The following is a 15176-nucleotide window of genomic DNA, read 5'->3' as shown; positions in this document are numbered from 1 at the left end:
ATTTTATCGAACAGAAATTGCATATTAGTAAATTCGAATATGAATCGCTTAAAATAGCACTAGGGAAATACATATAGCTATTGTAAGTTTATCCTCATATTAATACCAATACTCATAGTTTCTTTATGAACATAATTTACATTAATTTTAACTGGATATGGGTTTAAGTCGGTCTAACCCCTCTCTAATTCTTGAAAGAGAATTTAGATTTCAACTTCTTACAAAATTCCACTATTCGAACTCCTTTCATCTTGCAAAAATAAAATTAAACATCCAAGGTACACTATAGTAAGTGACATCGATTGGTTGAGTAATTAAAAACAATGCTGCGGTCTAATTTAAATATAATACTAGTACTTTAGATGTCTAGACCATGAGTAAGTACGTAATTGTTATTGAGTTATTGGCTATATAAGTTCTGAAACTTACGTGGAAAAATGACATACACAATATTGAAGTCGATATGATAATTAAGTTGTGGTCTTTATGATCAATTTGAACAAATAAAAGAAGAATAGCATCTAAAGTCAGGTTCGTAATATTTGGTGTATCAACCGTGGTTAAAAATAGAAAATTTCTAAACTTTCTTTTTTAGGAATGAATAACATAATCTATTAACACTACTTCCTCTCCTTTTTCTCGCCTTTTTCTTGCTTTATCCATTCTTCTTTTTTTTCTCCCTCTTACTTTACACATTCTTCTTTCTTAATTGTGCATTAATACTCGTGCCATTTCAAAAGTTTTCTATTTTTCAAGGACAAAGATAGTATTTGATAGTGAGTGAAGCATAATTGCGTTATAATGCTAACTTGCTAACTCATCAACATAGGGGTGTTCGGTTTGCAAGATTATATCCGTGATTAAATTTATAGGTTGTTTGGTTCATGAGATTCAACCCCACAACTAATCTTAGATGGATAATTAGTCATAGCTAACCCCATATGACTAAAATAATCTCACAACTCAATTCTAGATTGTATCTTGATATTATTTTATCTTGGAAACCGAACACCACCGTAGTGTATTAAAAATGTTAGCACGATTACATTAAAATGTCAACACAAATTTGTATTGACATTTTAATATATTGTGTTGACATTTTAAATATCAATGTCAACATAGTGTATTAAAATATAACTAAGTTTATGTTAACATTTTTAATACATTGCATTGATGAGTTAGTAGAGATAACAACTTAAGAAAGTTTGCAAAAGAAAAAGAAAAAAAATCAAAGAAAGTTTACAACAGATCACACCTTGAGCGAAACATATATACTACTATAAGACTAATTTGATTGCAGATTATTTGACAAGTTTATCGTCGAGATGGGACAACCTATACATATATACTTGACGAGCTATGGACCATGCACCAGCTAGGGAACAAACTATTGCTTAGTGATGACTTGAGAACAACAAATATTCGAACTTTATGACCTCTCTTGTAACACAAAAAAAAAAAACTTAACCAATCACCCTCCCAATTTATATTCCTTATTCTTTCCCAAAACAATTATTACAAATGGAGGAAAAAATGAGAAAAGGTTTAGATTCTAAGTTGGCACTATGCGTAGTAATTACTGAGAAAAATACAACCGAGTAGGAAAACGATAAAATCTTGGAACCATTCACCAACTAATTAAAGTAGGAGACCTACAATAAAAACCTCGGTCAAAATTATAACAAGAAGGAAAATATTCAATTCATGCCTGTAATTTGCAATATAATTGTTTTTTTTTTATTTGAGATGAATGATGGTTTCGAGGTCGAAAGTTAATTTGGTCTTATCCATATTTGCAAATTTTTGATAGTATCATAGTAGTTTATTTGGGATCATAAGAGCATCCGCAGCGGTGCTCGCTGGCAAGGACGGCGTCCGTGCCATTGGCACGGTTGACCCCTGCTCGCCGCTGTGCTCTTGCCGCTGGCACGGCGCTGCTCGATGCATCGAGCACATCCGTGCCACTGAGCAGCTGACGTGGCGGCGCCTGATTGGCCAACGGCAATGCCGTTGGCAATTTCATTTTTCTCCTTTTAAAAAAAATCGGATTTAATTTAAAAATTTGAATTAAATATAAAAAAATATTTTCACACTTCCCAATAAATTATATCCGTTTTCTCCATACTTTTAATTTATTTTTCAATTTTTTTCCCCAAAATTCACATTTTCATCTATACATACCCCAACCTCCACACCAAAAATTTCACGCCACACTACACAATTCTCATCTAAATTCTCATCTTCTCTTATCAATTCTCAATCTTTCACTCTTACTTACAAAAAAAAATGTCTAACTCCGGCGATCACCCCTCCAACTCGTTGTGGACCCTTTTGGCCCAACTCAATTTGGACAATAGGTCAAATATGAACCCCGAGCAACTTGATTCACATTTGACAATGATACGGGGTCTCCGAAGAACATTGAGGATAGGGCCAGAGGAATAGTCTTCCACGGGGGTATTTTTTAGCCTTTAATTATGTATTTTTTATTTTTTAGGATTTTAATTATGTAATTTTAAATTTTTAGTATTTTAATTATGTAATTTTTTATTTTAGTATTTTAATTATGTAATTTTTTTATTTTTTTGTAATTTGTAATAGTATTCCAGATATTTTTAATGCATTTTAATTTTGTGGAAATGTTTTTATTTAAATTGAATAATAGAATGGTGAGACACTTGAGCATGTCCTTGCAGAAGAGCATGGATGTGAGTGTTGTGCTCTTACCTAAAAACATGGAGTAAAAAAGTAATAAAAGTGGGACCGGGACCATATCCGTGCTCTTTGGCAAGAGCACGGATGGAGATGCTCTAAAATGCAACTAATTCTTTGCTTTATTCAAATAAAATTAATGTTTAGCAGGTTTCTACTTTAAAACCTAAAACTCAAAATATTTATTTACATTTGACTACACAATGTATGTTAATTGAGGTAGCTTGTGTAGAAGATTTGACTTTGACTAGCATTAATTACTCGTTTTCTAACCATATTCAATAGATAAAGTTAATACATAATTCAAATTATATGTTCTTCGAGTCATGAAGTAATTGAGCGCTAAATAATGTACTTGATTATTAAAATTATTATACTTAATTTCAGATGTAAAATGATATTTTTCATACATCAAGGTAATAAAACTTCCTATTAAATCAAAATAATCTCAACATATTGAAATATAGATAAGAATGGTGTTTAAAATATAGAGTATTAATATTAAGAGGAATACACACTTTTATAATGGTAGTAATAGATAGTTATTTGATGAGGTAAAAAAAAGGCATTAATTAGTTTGGTAATTGCACACCATCAAATTTTTCACATGAACTTTGAAAGAAGTGAAAAATATAAAAACTAGACTGTAGCAATTTTCCCATGAAATTGGTTTGCGCTTAATCAAATCGAAGATTGCAAGTCAGAGTGTTTAGATGAAGTCACTAATGTTTAAATGAGTGACCTCGTTTACAAAACCTCTAACCGACACCGTTTCATGAGGATCCACATTGGCCCATCCGAAATCGATGGTGGGAACTCTCCCTGTTCTTAGGATGAGATGAAGGCGGGTGCATTGACGAGGCGACTGTCGAAGGAAGTTGTTCGCAGCAGCATGCCTAGCATTTATGCGTCATAATCTATTTCGAATATAATTATAAAGCCATCACATGTGCGCGTGAAAATAAATAACTACTTGATCACATATATAAAACTAGTGTTCGACAAACTAAGCACATACTACCACTTTGTTTACACGCATACGATAACTTAATATGAAAATCCACCATACAAGCAAAAATAACCAGGGTTGTTCACATCTCAAGTCGAATCAATACATATCGATTCACCAGCAAATTTAACTTAATCTCATAAAAACCAACTAACATCAATGCAAATGAGAGGTGGAAATTGAAGTTTGAAAGTCACCCACAATTAGAGCAATGACAAAAACACAATAGTAGAGAAGAGAAAAAACAAATGAAGAAAGATACAGAGGAAGAAATTAAGACCGGCCCATCCGCAACGCCACGTGGCGCCATACCATCGGTCGCCCTCTCTGCCCCACCCGTTTCTGCTCGGGTCCCGCTCCGATTTGTCCCTTAAAAAGGGCCTTCACATGTTTGGTTTTTACACAGAACAGAACAGAACAGAACAGAACAGAAGAGAAGAGAAGAAAGAGAAGTGACTTTGTGTGTGTTTCTAGAGAGAGGAAGAGAGAGTCCTTTGTTTGTGGGGGATACATAATCAGGAGAAAGCGAGAAGGAGAGGCCACAATTTACTTAGCAAAATCCTCATCCAAAGGCGAAATCAAAACCCTATCATCTCCCAAATCTTCGCCACTTTTCTATATCATCTCGCTTTTTGCATGGCTACCATTGTTTCTTAGCTTCTTCTCCCTTAAAACGATAATACAGAGTTTAATTCAATCAATTGTTCCGGAGAGAAGAAGGATTAGCAGAGAGGATGGCCCCAAGGCCAGGCAGGGGCAAGGGAAATAAATCGAAGAATGAGAAGAAGAAGAAGAAGAAAGAAGAGAAAGGTGAGAAATTAATCCCCAAATTCATATCCTCTATGTCTCGATTCATTCATCAATTGCATTTTCCCCTCTCATCAATTCTCACATCTCGCTTCTGCAGTTGTACCGAGTGTTGTTGACATAACCGTCATCACTCCATACGAAACTCAAGTTCTGCTCAAGGTACAATACAATACAGCTCTTCACTTCCCCCCTTTCACTCTCGGAATTAATTATACCAAATCAAAACTAATTCTCTCTCTCTATTCAATTCTGTTTACGAACGGAGCAGGGGATATCGACTGATAAAATTCTGGATGTGAAGAAGCTTTTGGCAGTTAACGTTGAAACATGCCACCTGACAGAGTACTCTCTATCTCATGAGGTGATTCAATTCAGCTGCAACGAAATCAGTGTCTCGTGATTTCGATTAAAAGCATTGAGAAAGTGACGGTGCATTGAATTGTATGTGGCAGGTTAAAGGACGTAATAAATTGAATGATAAGATGGAGGTTGTTGGACTGAAGCCATGTTTGCTGAGAATGGTTGAAGGTAGGTATCAATTTCTGTGCAAGTGGTACAACACTTTTAGGCACATCTCTGGGAACACACAATTTCTTTTCTTCTTCATCCTTTTTTTTTCTTATTTTTTCTTATTTTTATTTTTTGCGATTTTCAACTGGCTGTTAGTTTATTGGTTGTTATTTTGTTGCTTTCTTCACTCAAGAAATTTAAGAAACTAAAAACGTACTATTATAAGTAATTTAACTTACGGTTTTACAACTTACAACTATTTTTTAATTCATCGATAAAATTTAAATTTCTACAGCTAGTCGGATTTTCCAACAGTTTATTCAATTTATTTGTTTGTTTATTATTTTTGTGCAAGTAAAATGTTAAGGTAAAAAGGAATATACCTCACAGGGGTGGCAAGATTAGAAGAAGACATAACTATTTAATGTTTTTTGCTAGTCTGTTTTAAATTCAGTAAAAGAAACTCAGCTATAGGCTATAGGCTATAGCTATGCAAATACGATTGCGACATAATTACTTATTAATACTCACCTAAATTGCTATTATTGACAGATTAATTCACATGAAAAACGGGTTTGGATATTGGAATACACGATAGTCAGAGATTATTTGGCGTGACGCTCTTAATTAAGTTTTATTTTATTTTTGTGCTAAAACCGAGAACAAGATTTTTTTTAATTAACTAGACATGGTTCTGTAATCCTATTCTATGCCATTTTTCGAAGTTTTATTTCCATTTTCTTATTTATATTATGAATGAAAATAAATTACTGTATTACTTTTAACATAAAAAAAGTCTCAGCAGCAAAATATACTTTAGGAATGCTAATAATAGAACTTTATTTTATACTGACAGTTTTAAACTTTAGAGCGTCGTTACTAGTACTACTCGTTAGCTAGTGGTCCTGCTATGCATCTTTTGTCGCATTATTAACACCTCATGTTTTATAGCTTTAGATATTTTTATTCATTTTTTGTTAATCACCAAGCTGTGTTAGATAAATAATGGATGCATTGATTACATACTTTAATTATGCATTAACATTGATGAACGTCGAAATAATACTAATATTCAAACAATGTAGGAAACTCCTGTAGTCCAACATTTAAATATTGGCGCAAGTCAAAGTATAGAATGAAAAGATTCTATTTGTAAGTTGTATTTTAGTTGAATTTTGTTTTGCGATAGTCTATTTAATTTTCCATCTATTATTCTTAGATGGATGCTACAAATGATTTGTATAGGTACCCTTATCAGCATTAATTTTTTCGGGTATTTTGCAACTATTGTTATTATTTATTTAATATATATATATACATACATATCATTTTCGCAAAAAAAACTATGACGCTAAATAAATATATCTTGCATGTGGCCCTCTCTCTTTCTATAATTAAACAGGAGTATGTAATCTGAGTATCTATTTGAAAAGGTCTTGTTATGCGTGGGAATATTTAATAATCGCATTTCCAAATAGCGAAAAACATGTGCATATATATAGTGTACATCCACGTCATAATTAAACGAGCATATAATTGCCTAAAAAGTGCGCATTATTAACAGATATGCCATTGTGAATGCAGAGGACTATAGTGATGAGTCACGTGCCATGTCCCACGTGCGGAGGCTCCTTGATATCGTCGCATGCACTACGCGCTTCGCCAAGCCTAAGGGCGGTGCCGGCGGTGGTGGAGCGGAATCTCGTCCGAAGAAAAGTAAAGTGCAGCAAAGCACGGTAGTACCAGCGGCGCAAGATGGAGAATCTCGGCTGCCGGAGGCTACGGAGTCGGTGGTTAGGGGGAATTACGAAATGGTGGCGATTCACCCAATTCCGAAGCTGTCGGATTTCTACGAGTTCTTCTCTCTTTCGCACCTCTCTCCGCCTATACTACGTGAGATTATTTTCTTATTAATTTCTTTTCTGCTCTGTTATAGGCTTTCGTTTATTAGTCGTTATCTTCTTCTGCTTTTTAAAATTTTTTTGTTTTGCCATTTCAGATTTGAAAAGAGTGGAAAGTAAATACGGAGAAACAAGGCGAGATGGTGATTATTTCGAAATGCAGGTCATTTAATCAAAAGCTCGTTTATTTCTGTAACTGTCTGCGTTTTGGTGTCTATAAATTTGCCACATTATGAAACATTGGTGGCATTATTGTTTACAATAGGAAAATATTTTTTCTTAATCATTTATGGCACTTCTTACACGAAGTGAACTATATTCAGTTTTTCAAGTTAGTTTTATTCACAAAATGAATTATACGTGTTGGCACGCAGAACGATTGCTTATTTCAAATAGGAACTGTACTCTTGTAGCCATTGTATATTTTCATGGGCAACGAGGATTGATGATTTTGCAACGTGCTTGCAGATAAAGATATGCAATGGGAAGATCATACAAGTGATGGCATCTGCAAAAGGTTTCTATACTTTGGGGAAACAATACTTGCAGAACCATTCTCTGGTGGATCTACTGCAACAGCAAAGTCAAGCTTTTGCCAATGTGAGTAATTCCCTTATTGATCATACAAGTGTGTTTGCTTGGTGGTTGTTTTTATTTCTATAATTTTTCTTTTCTATAACTACATTCTTTTTTTGCTTAATCACATTGTACCTTCCTTGTTTTTGGAATCTTTCTGAATCTAGCAAATGGAATCTGATAGAAAGATTCACTAAAAGAAGCACATGGTGAAATGTGTTTCTATTTGTTTAACTGTTCAAGCAAACCTTGATGACTATTATCTGCGATATACTTAAATTTTTATTTTCACTATATAAATTCTAAAATCCAGAATCCAGAAACTCGTTGTCAAATAATTTTATAATTGGTCACAGTTGATTCTGATCACTATTATGTGCATCCTTGTTGCAAAACCTTGTTTCGTAACAAGACTAAAAATGTGATGTTTATTTGCAGGCATATGCATCCTTAATGAAAGCATTTGTCGAACACAATAAGGTAACCATCTCTAGTCTTTAGCTTAAGTAACTATCTTAACTTGAAGTTATTGAAAGGATAATGAATCACTATGATGCTTTGTACAGTTTGGTAACCTTCCATATGGTTTCCGTGCTAATACCTGGCTTGCTCCTCCATCAATGGCTGATTCTGCGTCTCACTATGTGCACTGGGGAGGAAATGGTGGAGGTCAGGGTAGAAAGGGAGAATACGATCATAGACCATGGGCGACGGATTTTGCAATATTGGCAAGCCTACCTTGCAAAACAGAGGAAGAGAGAGCTATTCGTGATAGAAAGGCTTTTTTGGTCCATAATCTATTTCTGGATGTCTCCATTTTCAAAGCAGTTTCTTCCATACAGAAAGTCGTAGACTCTGCTGCTAAGACTGCATCAAAAATTTCTCCAGGTTCGGTGGTGCAAGAGACACGTATTGGAGACCTATTTATTACAGTCAAACGAGATGAGCCAGATTCTAGCTCGAAAAGGGAACTTAAGATTATTGGCAGCAAAATGAATGAATCTGTGAAGGAAGTTTCCCAGAGAAATACACTAAAAGGAGTAACTGCCGATGAAAGTGTTGTTGTCCATGTGAGTAACAACTTCATTTTCAAACTGTTGTATGCAGATCTGCAGCTGTGTGTATGAAACAATCTTTCCCTGGTTTCAGGATACTTCTTCTTTGGGTGTGGTTGTTGTTCGGCATTGTGGCTACACAGCCACAGTAAAGGTTGTTGGTGATATAAAAAGCGGAAGGAACTTGAAAGATGTTGAGATTGAGGACCAACCTGATGGAGGGGCCAACGCTCTTAATATTAACAGGTTCTTACAACTACTGTCTTTCCTTGTCTGAATGCTTTCTTAAGGGCGTGACTACTTTTAACAAAAAAATGCTCCGTATTGTTTATTGATGAGTAAATATGGACGAATAATGCTAGCTCCTTTAAATTAGCAGTTTTTTTAGCGTCTCCGGTAATAGAAGTAAGTTATTTGTAGAACTGTAACAAGAATGCTATACATCGAGGGCTAGTTTTATGTACTTGGAACTTCTTATAGATATTTTCTGCCATTTTCTAGGAGAAGTATACAAACGCTATATGAACTGACTGAGGGTGTTTGTACAGTTTACGCGTATTGCTTAACATGCCTAGTGTGGAATCACCAGTCCGAGGACAAGCTCTTCATTCTGATTGCATGGATGTTGAGACTTCGAGATGCCTGGTCCAGGAAGTAATGAAAGATTGTCTTATAAAGCTCGACAAGAATCCTGCAACAGTAGTAAATTGTATCAGATGGGAACTTGGTTCTTGTTGGGTTCAGCATCTACAAAAGCAGGAAACACCAACAGATAATAACTCTGCAAGCCATAAAGATGGTGATAAGGTTGAGCCTGTGGTTAAGGGACTTGGGAAGCAATTTAAACTGCTAAAGGCAAGAGAAAAGAAATCTGCCAGTGATGGCAATGATGAACAAAATGCTGGATCCAGCAGTGTAAGCAAGGAAGACAATTCAGAAAATGGGAAATTCTGTATGTCTGATTGTGAGTTGCTAAAATTTGTTTGTGAAGATGCTTTCTTGCGATTGAAAGATACTGGGACTGGGCTTCATACAAAGGTAACAGAGTACCCTAATACCAATACCCCTAGCATGTTTGATTTCTTAACTTTTGGCGGTTACACAAAATTGATTCACTACTTCGATATGCAGTCAATGGATGAACTGGTCAAGATGGCTTTTGCGTATTACGATGATGTTGCTTTACCCAAGCTGGTAATAATTTCACTAAGATCCTAAATTATAGTGGACTATTAGAATGTCTCCATGGCTTATTCCCATTCTCCTTTTTTATCTACTATCTTTTTTTTTCAGGTTGCAGACTTTGCATCACTTGAACTTTCTCCGGTCGATGGCCGTACACTGACTGATTTCATGCATCTTAGAGGATTACAGATGCGTTCTTTGGGTCGTGTGGTGGGTAAACAAATTCTGATTCTTTTTGGGTGAAAAGACTGTTTTCCATTAACATTCTCAAACTTTTTATTAGGTAGAGATTAATTTGATTTTGCTTGAATCAGGTCGAACTTGCAGATAAGCTTCCGCATATAGAGTCTCTTTGTATACATGAAATGGTTACTCGAGCTTATAAGCATGTAGTTCGAGCTGTTATTGCTTCTGTCGAGAGCATGGATAACATGTCTACTGCTATAGCCACAACTTTAAATTTCTTACTGGGATCTTACAATGCTGAAAGCAGTGATCAAACTCTTAAATTCCAATGGTTGCGGGCAATTTTGGACAAAAGATTTGGTTGGAAATTGAAAGATGAAGTACAACATTTGAGAAAGTTATCAATTCTGAGGGGCATTTGTCATAAGGTACTATTTCTTGTTTATTTTTTTAAACTTGGAACGTTTTATTGAGTTTTTCTTTTACAGGTTGGGTTAGAACTGGTGCCTAAGGACTATGATTTGGAAAGCTCCACCCCGTTTACAAAATCTGATATTATCAGCATAGTGCCCATTTGCAAGGTAGTAGCATAATCATGCAGCAAATGAATGCGTAGTTTCCAAAGGTTGTCTTCCTATTTACTTTTTTTACTTCGTGTTTACAGCATGTGGGTTGCTCTTCTGCTGATGGGCGAACTCTCCTTGAATCATCGAAGATTGCTCTAGATAAAGGGAAGCTGGAAGATGCTGTTAATTATGGAACAAAGGTATATAACATAGTGGTCTACAATACAATTTAACGCATGTTATTATGACTCAACATTGAATTGCATTATGTAAAACTGAAGGCTCTTGCAAAGATGATAGCTGTCTGTGGTCCTTACCATCGTACAACTGCTGGTGCTTACAGTCTTCTTGCTGTTGTCCTGTATCACACTGGAGACTTTAATCAGGTACATGAGAAATAAAATAGTTGTGTATATAGTATTTTAAATAGACATGTCTTTGGTGCCTTTAAGCAGACATTAGAGATTTTGCTACTTTATTATCATATGATGCTTGCTCCCTATGAATGCAGGTTCCTTGGTGTGGTTACATATTGATTGTGTGTTTACTTAGATGATTTTTAAAACCCTTCAAGTTCACTGTTATTGAAGTTCTCTTGTATAGGCAACTATATATCAGCAGAAGGCATTGGATATCAATGAAAGAGAGCTGGGGCTTGACCATCCAGATACGATGAAGAGCTATGGGGATTTATCTGTATTTTATTATCGCCTTCAGCATATTGAATTGGCTCTGAAGTGAGTTGATATGATCCTAATATTGTTCTTTCTTGTCTTTATCTTTAACTTAGTATCCAACAGTGGGCTGTCTTTCAAATACAGCAAATTCAGTTTAGAAATGAATCTCATTATTTATACAGCAAATTCAGTTTAGAAACTGACAGATTTGGATTTGTTCGTACAGGTATGTCAACCGAGCATTGTATCTTCTCCATTTCACATGTGGGCTTTCTCACCCAAATACAGCAGCTACTTACATAAATGTAGCTATGATGGAAGAAGGAATGGGAAATGTTCATGTTGCTCTCAGATATCTACATGAAGCCCTTAAGTGCAACCAAAGACTATTAGGAACGGACCACATACAGGTCTATTTTGCTCCTTTCTATATCTCAATACTGAACACCATTTGACATATATTAACATGAATATTCCTTGACTGGTATAGCATAAATGAACAACTTATTTACATGCATGTGATATTTCAACCTTGTTACTGGAAACTGATTGACCTTACACTGAAAACATACTTGCTCTGTCTTGCAGACTGCTGCTAGTTATCATGCCATAGCCATAGCTCTTTCATTGATGGAAGCATATACTCTCAGTGTGCAGCACGAGCAAACTACTTTACAAATTCTTCAGGCTAAACTAGGAGCAGAGGATCTTCGCACTCAGGTTCACAAACATTTCTTAATTTTTGCTTATGCAGTAGATTGAGACTGTTATGATAACACTTTTAGTAAATTTGAGTTTTTTTGGACATGTTTGAACTTTTGTAACTACTCACTCACTGCTGATTGTCAGTTGATTAAGCGGGTTAAAATACTTTTGCGTCATAATCTTCATTACAAAAATTCCGTATTCTAAGTTACATTCTCTTCCGTTGATGTTTATTGTCCTAACATATTTGTTCTATCTCTTTGATCTTTGATCGACTTTTGCGTACGTACAACTATGAACAGCTTATGTAGATATGTCTATCATGATTCATGTGGTAATGTATCAAAAAAATTATGAAAAATCGTATTTAATTTATGTGTACCCTGCAGGATGCTGCTGCATGGCTAGAGTATTTCGAGTCAAAAGCATTGGAACAGCAAGAAGCAGCACGCAACGGAACCCCAAAACAAGATGCATCTATTGCCAGCAAAGGTCATTTGAGGTATTGATCCTATATTACCATAAACATGGTTGAACCTTCTTTCAACAGACTGATAAACCAAATCATTTACACATTGTTCTACAGTGTGTCAGATCTCCTTGATTTTATAAGTCCAGATCAGGAGTCAAAGGCCATTGATGCTCAAAGGAAGCGACGCTCAAAGGTATTAATGGATTCTTATTTTTGCTATTAAACATCTTGTGGTTGAGCTTGGAGAGGGATCTGCTTATAGGGACTTAGAATCACTACATTCCACTTCCAAACTGTAGATTCAAGCCATCGATGCTTAGTATTCTTCTCATTGTTCTTTCCTAGTTAGAGATAAGTGAGATTAACTTCTGCATCTATTGCTAATTTACTTCTTTTCACGATATGATTTCTTAGGTTACTCAACTCGGTGATAAATCCCCTAGAGAGCAGCGAGAGGAAAAGAAAGAAGAACCAATTATCAGTGAAAGTATCAAAATAAGTGCTGTAGTGGAGGAAAGTAGCAGTAATCCGGACAAGGTAGATAGTATATCCTCCGAAGAACATGTCAAGGTTGCTGAAACCAGATATGATCTTCCACCCTCTGATCAACTTGTCCAAGAAGGAAAGTCAGAAGAAGGGTGGCAGGAAGCTACATCGAGAGGACGTTCTGGAAATGGTGCTACAAGAAAGTTCAACAGAAAGAATCCAGATCTTGCCAAGTTAAAGATTAATTCGGCACACTCTCACTATAAGGACGTCAGTTACAGGAAGGAGGTTGTTTCTCAGGGGCATAATAAGGTTACACTTAAGACCGTTTTCGCTGAGGCGTCTCTAATAAAACAATCTGGCACTGTAAGCTTAAACAATACTGATGATTCAAGTAAAGTGCCCCTGAAGATTTCTGGAACCAAAAGTTCTCCATCTTCAGCATCCAAAGTATCTCTACTTCCTTCCACCCCTACAGCATTAGCTTCGAAGTCGGTGTCGTACAAAGAAGTAGCAGTTGCTGCGCCTGGTACAGTTCTAAAGCCCTTACTGGAGAAAGTTGAAGAGTTAAGTGAGGAAAAAACTGACCACCAGATATACCATAGTCCAAAAGAGATAACCCAGCCTGAAGAGAGAGAAGGGGGTGCTCTAGATGACTCCTTACCAGATCGAGAAGAGGCAAAAGGAGACAATGAAGGCGACACACAAGATACTGTATCTGAGTTGATGCATGCCCCTGCAGGTATTCAAGATCAGGAGAAAACTCTAGAGGCAAATGGAAGCAAACTCTCAGCTGCTGCTCAGCCATTCAGTCCAAGTGCCTTTACTTTGCCACTTACACTGCAATCAACTGCTGCCACTAGCGTTTATGATGCCATAGCTAGCCAAGGCACTCTCATCGAACCAGTGGGTTTCCCTTCAGTTGCTGCTCCAGTTCCTTGTGGTCCTAGATTAGCGATGTATTATAGAGCGAGCCAGAGTTTCCGGATTAGACCTGGAGTTTTGAGTTACCAAATCCCTGTTATTGATAGAGATGGTGCTGCCTCTCCAAAGACAATGAACCCTCATGCTCCTGAATATGTTCCTAGAAGAACATGGCAATTTAACCCAGCTACAGAAGATTCAAATCCAATGATTGATTCTGAAAATCCTGTTGTTGGTGCTGGTGCTAAGGTTGATAAGCTCAATGAGAAAGTTACAACTGGTGTAAGAGGGGAAAGACCGAGGAGAACCAGTTCTGATGCAGAGAAAGCAGAGCTAGCAAGGCAGATACTGCTCAGTTTCATTGTAAAATCTGTGCAGAATACTTCAGATCCTCCTTCTACAGCTGTAGTTACTGACAAGAAGCATGACTATCCGACTAATTCAGCTGAAGCAATTGCAAATGACAGTGCAATCATAAAGATATTTTATGGCAATGATGAAAAGATGCCAAGGCCTGAGATAAACAGTGAGAGGCAGAAGATTGCCGATGTAAATAAAAATAAGATCAGTGATGGGGAGGGCTTTGTGCTGGTCACAAAGCGGAGGAGGAATCGGCAACAGTTCAGAAATGGTGTGAATGAGCTGTGCAGTCAACAATCAATCTGTGCTTCAGTTCGTTGAAGAGAGAATAACGTTGGAAAGAGAGGAATAAGAATAAGTCGTTTCGGGCTCTGCAGGAAGGATGCCAAAAATACATCCTCACAAAGGTAATGTGTACTTGATCATTTCAGATAGCACTCTAGTGGGTTTGATGGGTAGACAGACAGAGAGAGAGAGAGCGAGAGATAGAAGTGTTTAGTGAGACTTAAGTTCTCTTATCTTGAATTTTTGGCTGATTGTAGTAAAAATTATGTTTTTCATGTCTTCTCAAGTTCAACTTTAGAGCTACCAGTGTTATCCTGACTTGAACGAATTCATTCTTGTACTATGAAATAAAGTTTCTCATGGATATCTGATTTTGGGAAAAATAAAGAACAACTTGGCTACATTGAATGAAGAGTAACTCTCTTCTTTCATTCCAATTGTTTCTACCAACTGCTGAGAAATAGTTTTATGGCAAAAACTTGTGTCGGGATGCACGGTGCATCCACTCGTATTAAATCTAGGGTTCATCAGTTTGTACAGATTTATGACATTTCATGCAGCAGCTAGTGATCTCGTCTACTATAATTTGTGCTTATACATTCGCAACCCCAAGAGTACTGAGAGATTTCGGAAAAAAAGGGTTAAATTCGTTGACCTTTCGAAATATGGGATCGAGGCATGCGAATTTTTCAGAATAAGGGGTTTTTGAGTTTTTCTTTTAGTTCTCATTCTTTTCCTTATAATATTTATGAATAGA

At 36.2% G+C, this 15176-nt stretch overlaps 1 protein-coding gene across 1 annotated transcript; it reads left to right on the top strand.

The window, feature by feature from the left end:
• The first annotated feature begins 4127 nt into the window (after window positions 1–4127).
• On the top strand, window positions 4128–14820 carry LOC121795031 (protein TSS-like). The gene is made up of 23 exons (XM_042193466.1): window positions 4128–4531; window positions 4629–4690; window positions 4800–4892; window positions 4984–5059; window positions 6626–6934; window positions 7041–7105; window positions 7411–7542; window positions 7957–7998; window positions 8085–8588; window positions 8668–8819; window positions 9122–9611; window positions 9705–9767; window positions 9867–9968; window positions 10073–10372; window positions 10433–10525; window positions 10609–10710; window positions 10792–10896; window positions 11114–11247; window positions 11414–11597; window positions 11776–11907; window positions 12282–12394; window positions 12479–12557; window positions 12779–14820. Exons 1-23 carry the CDS (start codon window positions 4456–4458, stop codon window positions 14453–14455), a joined length of 5085 nt encoding a protein of 1694 aa, XP_042049400.1. The 5' UTR covers window positions 4128–4455; the 3' UTR covers window positions 14456–14820.
• The last annotated feature ends 356 nt before the right edge of the window (window positions 14821–15176 follow it).

This window comes from Salvia splendens, chromosome 3 (assembly GCF_004379255.2).
Source record: "Salvia splendens isolate huo1 chromosome 3, SspV2, whole genome shotgun sequence".
Lineage (NCBI taxonomy): Eukaryota > Viridiplantae > Streptophyta > Magnoliopsida > Lamiales > Lamiaceae > Salvia > Salvia splendens.
Note: the sequence above shows the minus strand (reverse complement) of the source record. Positions and strands in the feature narration are given on the sequence as shown.